An 8,232-nucleotide genomic window follows, 5' to 3' on the forward strand; every position below is an offset into this window, starting at 1 on the left:
TTTATTTAAATGACAAGAAATGACTTTGACCTATCCCTTTTCATAGTGAATCAAATTAAATGATTCTGAAAATGATCATTAACTAGAAAACATATAACTAAACGAACGCTCTAAAAATAAGGGTTTTAGTAGTGAAAGAAGAAAGAGGAACAATTTAAAACTTAAGTCTGATGATGTAAACTTGAAGGGACACAACAAGTCCGGAGAATCCATAACTAATGTGAGTAAAACCAAGTAAATCACTCGATAAATGAAAATGTAACAATTATCTTGTTCTGCTCCGTGAGTTTGCTACACCCCCTTCGCAGTAAACCGCCAGATCAATGTGAATAGGTACTCAAAATTGGCTAAAACCGCCAGCTATAGTAATAAACCCTCTGAAATGGGTATTACACGTTCGGGGAAGAAAAGGGGGTATATTTTTTGACGTAACTTTTCATTATGTTGAATGACGCACCGAGAAGTAAGGTTAAGGTACCAAAGCAGGGCTTTCGAGGTCCTAACCATCCGTCGGCCTCTAATCCAGCACACACTGGCAAGTGAAAAGAAAACCGAGTTCCTAGGGCGGAGCTAGGGGGGTACTGGGGTGCCCATGACCTCCCCTATTGTGAGCCTTTTTTACGCAAACAACCTACAACAGGTGGCGTAAACGACAGGACACTCACTTTGACACAGTGTGACACCCCCCCCCCCCCTTTGAAAAATCCTGGATGACCAAAGGTACCATATCCCTCTGCTGACCTGACATGTATTGATGAGTACGGGGCAAGAATGAATTGTAATTTATTTTTTATTTCATCGAAACTTATTTTGGAAAACCAGGTATTCGCCAAAAACAAGAGATGGCCAAACAAAAAGTAATGGCGTCATTCTCACGGAGACTGGCAAGAATTAATAAAAGTGCCGGTTGATATTGGCAGATTTGGCGCCCCCGAAACGCCAGGGAAACAAAAGTCGAAGGAAGTCGTTTCAGCACTGAGTGTTTTTAGCTTAACGCTAAATGGGCACTTTTATATGGTCTCGGGTACCCGAGACAACCCTCCCCTAGAGTCACCCTGGCCGAGGTAACTTTAAGCTTATTTCTTTGCAAAATTCAACCAACTGTGTACATTAATATTAGGATCGCGAACCCGTCTCAGGGGGCGAGACAACTCGGGTTGGCGAGCTGTCTCGCCTCTGGCAAGCGGGACACTTTTCTTCAAATAAACGCTTTGGCGCCTCGCCTAGCCGGGACAACTCTCGGCTTTGCGAGTGTCACGTAATGCCTAGATTTAAGATTTAAAGCAGAAATTCGTATCTGAAGAAGTGAAAATTAACACGGCAAAACCCACTGTGCTTGATTGACTGAGGGAAACTCAAAGAAAGAGGGATATTTGCACATTCGTTTATTCAATATGGGTTATGAATAATCATGCAGGGTCAACTTTGACTCGGCCTAAAGGAACTACGTTTTCACATATGGATGTTGTGCACCTCCTCGCTAAAGTTGCCTCAGGGGGACGGTTGTCTCGGGTACCCGAGACCATATAACTGGGGCCTTAATTGGAGGTCTTCGTCCAAAGGCTACACAACGCCTCAACTTGATTAATCCTCGAGTCTTTGGTTTGGTTTGAACGGGTAGGGATCAGCGTTTGGATGTTAATAACAGCGAAAAGGGTTGGGTGGCTCAGTTTCCTTGTACTAGTTTGCGTGGGAAAAGCTACAATCCTGGACAGAATAAAATGGAACAATTATCCCCCATCTCCCCCCAAAGCAATGATGAAGGCGCGAAGGAGCAAAAACGCGCCATTTTGGCATCATTGAAATGGGGGGAGGGGTGGTCCAGATGTTCCATTTATTGTGTCCAAGATTGTAGAACCATAGAATAAATACAATTTGATAAACCAGATAATTAAAGTTTAGTGGAACGATGAATACTGAACAGAATGTGAAAAATGTTTCGTCTGTCGAACGACCGAAAGCGTGGCCCTGTCATAGTAGTCTCTGTAGTCTAAGCAACATGGGCAAACGAGACGATTGAACAGAAAGACGTTGGAGATTCACCTCGATTTCAGTTTATTCGTAAGTGTGACTATTGATGTTATAAATAAACGGGAAATTCCCGAAAATGTCATTTATACGTAGGTCGCGGTCACCGGTAGGCAGATCGATATCAACAAACTTTCGAATCGGTCGGTTGCTCGCGTCCGTAGTAGAGATCTAGGTGCTCATAATAGTCATAATGGCTTCAAAGAAATTTTGAACATTGATGGCTGCTGTAGAACACGCCCGTTGCAATTTAAGTGTGGAAGAAGCCGTACACGGTGAGTTGTAGTTTATTCAGGATGTATATATACGCTCATTTGTTTTGAATCTAGTATTAGCTTGGTCTCGTTTAAAACGGTAAAAATTCGTTCCACCGTGTAGAATCAATATGTATTAATCTGAAAACAAGATAGCACGACATTGATAAGAGTAATTTTTCATTGCACTGGAGGTCTTTCTTAATCGTGCGATAAAGCATGAAAAAAGAATTCCTGTACATCTATTTTAGACAAGTGTGCTATTTCAATTTTAAAAGGTCGATCTTTCTGTGATGAAACGCACAGCCGATGGAGTATGCTGGGGTTGTTTTTCCCTCTTTCTGAATAGTAATTGCCAAGATTTTTAAAGTAATATGGGTCGTTGATTGTCGTGAACTCCAAAGTGTTCATTTCCTTCGAACAAAATGATTTGGACCATCCGTCTGATGATGGACCATAATGGACCTGTACGGGTCCGCAAATAATCCCAGGACCGCAAATGATCCCCAAATTGGACCGCAAATGATCCCGGACCGGAAATGATCCCCGATAGGGACCGCAAATGATCCCGACTAAAAAATAAGGAATAGCATGGATGGTGGGATGGTGTGGATAGGGAATTGGGGTACGTGAATACCGATGTTTTTATTAAAGCCATCTTATAATTGTAATGGCTTACAACTTGCTTTGTTTTTCATACTTTCGACTAATTTTGTTGCTAACTACGATGTTATGAATATCACCACTCAATCATCAAAACACGACTTGGCTTGCATTTCTTTGCAGTTCTCAGTACAATTATGATCAGTGCAACATATGCTACATATCCTCCTTTGTTAAACATTGATATTTCGGTGTTATAGTTAAATCACATTTTATCAGCCATTAACGTAGCCTGCGAACGCAGACGTATATCCGGCTGTCACTTGGTTCCGCCGAAAAATAACGTTTGCGAACCCGAGCCAGAAAACGATTTCTGTGACGCAGGAATTCTAAGCCAATCACAGTTTAGCTCAAATAACCCCAGAACTACTGCGCGAGGTATTCGCTGTGAGGAGCACTCGAGTTTCATTTTATCATGGAATGTGATTGGCCAAGGAGGAACAAAAGTCATTACGTCACATAAATCGTTTCCTGTCTCGGGTTCGCAGACGTTATTTTTCGGCGGAAGCAAGTGACAGCCGGAAATACGTCTGCGTTCGTCTAAAGTTTTAAACTGAAATCTAACCATGAAGCAACTATTAGGAAGACGCTGTCACCTAAGTAGACCCACAAGCCTACAACGCTTTATCACTCTGTAAAACACCTAGTGTAGCCCTGGAAATATGAACAAATTTATTTTGTAATTTTTCCTTAGTCGTATTTTGGCTTCAAGTCCTCGGAAATGACAACTTGAGTATTCTAACAAGCCAAAATTTCCATGCTATAGTTATGAAGTTCAGCCTCATGACCAAGCAAGGCCAAGGCTTGCACTTCGTTTTGACAAGTTCGCTGTTTGATACTCTTGCCACCGGGATGTTGAGAATGTTTACAAGTATGTGTTTTTCTAAGACTTCTAATTCAATAGATCGTCTTCACGTGACGTGCTTTTATCCTCATCAGGCAGAAGAGGCGGTATATTTATATCTGTTTACAATTAGCCTGCTTCGTTTGGAAACCAGAGCATTTTGAATTTCAGGGTTATGGAGGTTGCGTGACACAAGGCTACGATCAAGTTTGTTGAAAAATATATACTTATCTCATGATTTTGAGCCTTTTTAGAAGTTAGAGCATTAGGCCGGAAAAGTGCTTATGTAAATGCTTGTTTGTTCAGTACTGATAATCAGTCGCCTAGATAGCCAAAGTAAGTTCCAGATGTGTACATTATATTCCGGCCGCCATATTGGTGTACCAAGGATGTATACCAACATGGGGTTTTCTTACTGGGCTCTGTAAATTTCTGGGAAACATTTACGACGAATTTCTGAAGTTTGGGGAAACGCACAGTCCTAAAACTTGGAGAAGTGTCTTATTTAGTTATCTTCTATAGCGTACATTACAATTTCTTAGCTTTTTCCATTGGTTGGTTTTCGATTTATAATTTTTTTTTTTTTTTTTTTATTGCGTGACAGTGAAAACGATCTGTACCGTTCGAAGAACAAAACAGCAACTGTGGAATATTTTTTTGTAAAATGCAAAAACATGTTTTTTAGTTCATAATTTTTGTACATGTTCTCACCTTCCTCTGATATAAATCCATGCCATTCCTTATTTTTTGATCGGGATCATTTGCAGTCCAATATGGGGATCATTTGCGGTTCAATTTGGGGATCATTTGCGGTCCGGGATCATTTGCGGTCCTGGGATCATTTGCGGACCCGTACAGACCTGCGTGCCTCAGGTTGCGCGGGAAATTTTGTTTAGTTATAATTTAGGTGGCTATCACTTCCGTTTATTATGTTTCTTTATGCGTTTAGTAGTGTTTTGTGATATCCTTTAACTGTTCCCGCCAATTATTTGCCAGCTTTATGTATATTTTACCAAGTGTTGAGTTCTCTCATTGACCCAGAATCGAAATTTCTCAGTTACGAGGGTCTTCCACTCAGACCACGTTTTTCTTCAAAATCAAACTCAACCTGGAGAACCTAGCTGAAGTTGTCTGCCAATTCACTGCCAATTCGAACTCTGCCAATTCGACCGGCTAAAACTGTCTACCAATTCGAATTAAAATTCAGTAGTCGAAATTACTGCATAAAATCAGTTAGATATCCTCACCAATTGTTCAAAAACATTTTCTAGCTGTCAAAGCTATTAATTTGCCCCAAACACTCACATAAATTTATAAACTGAGATGTTGTAAATATCCTATGTTCAGAAGTGAATAACTCGCACGTGACTTTTCTATTGACACCAACTTGGTATCACTTTAAAGCTTACCGTCTTATTAGTCCATCTCAACGGCTTCTACACCCATCTCAACGCAATTAATATCGAAAAATTCCACCCGAACATCATGCTTTAATAACATACACACTTGTACTGGCTATTCCGAAAGTGAACAACTCGTCACGTGACCTTTCAATTGACACCAACTTGATATCATTTTAAAGCTTACAGTTTTATTAGTCCATCTCAACGGCTTCTACATCCATCGTAACTCCATTACTATCGAAAAATTTCACCCGAACATCGTGGTTTAGTAACATACACACTTGTACTGACTTTCCTGGAAGTGAATAACTCGTCACGTGACTTTTCAATTGACACCAACTTGGTATCATCCTGGGGGGCAGGCTCACCTTTGAGTCACGCGCGAGCGGCGAGCAAAGCGATCCGGCGGAAAGGAGTCTGGTGAAGGGGCGCCAAGAAAGTGAGCCTGCCTTGATCTCTGTAATTTTTTCATTTCTGCTTCGCCTGAGCAAAGTGAAATACCGTTGGTCGAAAGCAGGAAAGGCGAGAAAACTGTCAATCTATTACCTTTGATGAGGAGCGATTAGATCCCCACGGAGTCGGTAATTTACCGCACCGCACGTTCTCATAGTAAAAAAATACGTCGTCCATATTTGGAGTCAGAGGAAGAGTTGAGTGCGCGTATTACTGATGTTTTAAGGTGGCCGAACACAGTTTTCGCGCGCGCTTTTGCTGATGCAATTCAGCGCGCGCACAAGGATTGCAAAAAACAAACATGCCGTCAACAGAGCGATCATTTTATTTACTCAACACCCGCAGTATCTGTGCTATTTTTCTCTATAATTGAACGCAGTGTATTGATGGCTTTAGTCTTTTATTACAAAGATATGTTAAAAAAGGCAACGATGCAAAGAACCCAGCAATTCTCAGCTTTTTCTTTGTTACCGAAAGAACCCAGTTAAATGCAGCGCATGCGTAGTAAGTAAAATAACTGCGATTGAATGAAAATTAACACTCGCGGAAATACGCCTATTTCTCGAGAACCACTCATTAGAATTTAACGAAATTTGGCAAAAAAATACTTTAGGAAATAAGTAACTGGAGTGTTGAAAATAATTGAACTTTAACAAAGGAAATTCTAGATATTCCAGTGAACCTTCAACAAGGGATAATTAAAGATCTCTCTGTTAAATTATTAGCAAAATGGTGTTAAGGTGGTATGGTACTCTCAATATGGACCAAAAAGTTTGTTTAAATATGGTGAAGAAAGATCAATTGTGTGCTATCGCACTCAAGAAGAGAAATTAAATTTCTAGAGTTTTACTCAAAATGGTTGCTATGGAAACCAGCCACAGCCTTTTGAGAGTGTCTTATAGTATTGACGCCAACACTTCCTGCTCTTTTACAAAACAAGAATTGCCTGTCAAATAAGTATATCATGTAAGTTTCTGTTTTGTTCTGTGATATGAACCTAAGTTTTGACAGTTAACTCTTATTTTCAGTGCTTTTTACAGCTTTACTTGGAAATAACCTTATTTTTTACCACACCCAGTGGACAAATCATCTCATGTCACGTGGCAGACCTTAAAATGTTACGATTTTTTTGGTTTATATCATCACGACACTATTGGTCTTTGATGAACCCAAGTTTCAGAAATTCTACTTAAAAACCTTGCAAAGTAGAAATGTTGGCGCGAAGTCAGTCGGTACAAAAGTAAACTTTTGAGAGAAATGCACTTTAAGTTTCTTACACGAAGTATTAAGCATTTAACTAGCCACAAACAGTGGGGGTGGGGGGGTGCAGATTGGATCTCGGGGGAGGGGGTGCAATGGTTGTTCTATTTTGTAAAAAGTTACCGCAGTTGTGGGAAATATTCCTTGTCATAAGGGAAATGAATGAGCCTGTGATGGCAATTCGAGGCAAAGCTATTCACAAATAGTTATACCAATCGAGTTGTGCATGTCTTAAAAGTTTTTTCTAAATAGTTTCGTTCATATAAGTTAAAAATAATCTATATTTTTCGTCACGTTCTTATAGTAAACAGTCGTTGCAATGGCCGTTGCCACGTGAAAAAACTTATACCACTGTGTACTTTCCTTAAATTTCACACTCATCTGGCAGGAAATTCGGCAAGATCGTTTCAAAATGTTTTTGACAAGTCCTCAAGGGTCTTAAGTCTTGTATTTCCAAGAAATTGGATTTTTCATGAACATCGCCATATTTTAGGGTACCATACCCCCTTAACTTGTGAGAATCGTTACAAGCTTGTTGCATGCAAATTATAAAGAAAATCTAATGACTAGATTTTCTACAAATAAACAAAACCGATTTTAAAGGCCTGTTTATTTTTATTCGTGTTGCCATGGCAACGGCACATAAGTCAGCTTAACCATTAAAAAACCAACGTTTGTGTTGTTAACTTGCTTGCTGCCATTTTTGGTGACCGAGAGATCAAGGGTTGTAGAGAAAAAGGTGAATGAAACAGGTATCAAAAACTGTGTTCAGCCACCTTAACAATGTTCCAGTCTATGAGAGTAGGAAATAGCAGTTGAATGTATGTTAATGAATCAAGACGTACTTGTCTTGTTGCCGACTGTATATGGGAAGAGTTAAATATTACAAACGTATGTAACTGCAAGCGGGCAACAAAACAGGATCTTCTTCCTAATTGCTTCGGTTCCTACAGACTGTGGCTTCAGGAGTTCGGAACGGGTCGGTCTGCAAGCCCTACGAGAGATCAATTTACGAGCGAACATTTTGAGTGAATTTATCAAGAATCATGTTATACCAAAGGAGCCATCAACCGGGGCTATCAAGTCTTCAACTTGATAAAAAGCATCCTCAGAAGCGTCATCGTATGATCGTGAACCAAGTAGAATCCCAGCACGAACTCAAGAACGTCTGAGCAACAAAAGCAGAAAGGTTAGAAAATTTGTTTACGAATGTATCTGTTCGAGTACACCTGAGTAAAACGTTCCGAGAAACTTCGTTAAGTATAATAAAGATCAAATCTCAAACTAAATGATATTTTCTGGTTATTTTCTTGTAACAGAGTTATGT

General features: G+C 40.0%; 1 protein-coding gene across 1 annotated transcript in view; it reads left to right on the forward strand.

Annotated features, from left to right (window-relative positions):
* The first annotated feature begins 1,564 nt into the window (after positions 1-1,564).
* Positions 1,565-8,232, forward strand: part of LOC110054033 (uncharacterized) — a 21,612-nt gene continuing 14,944 nt past the window's right edge. Inside the window, exon 1 of the mRNA XM_089273517.1 lies at positions 1,565-2,303. Coding sequence (XP_089129643.1) covers positions 2,249-2,303 — 55 coding nt within the window. The 5' untranslated portion in view covers positions 1,565-2,248. The remainder of the gene's footprint in view (positions 2,304-8,232) is intronic.

Source organism: Orbicella faveolata, unplaced genomic scaffold, assembly GCF_042242905.1.
Source record: "Orbicella faveolata isolate gen_17 unplaced genomic scaffold, um_ofav_v1 contig_35, whole genome shotgun sequence".
Classification (NCBI taxonomy): Eukaryota; Metazoa; Cnidaria; class Anthozoa; order Scleractinia; family Merulinidae; genus Orbicella; species Orbicella faveolata.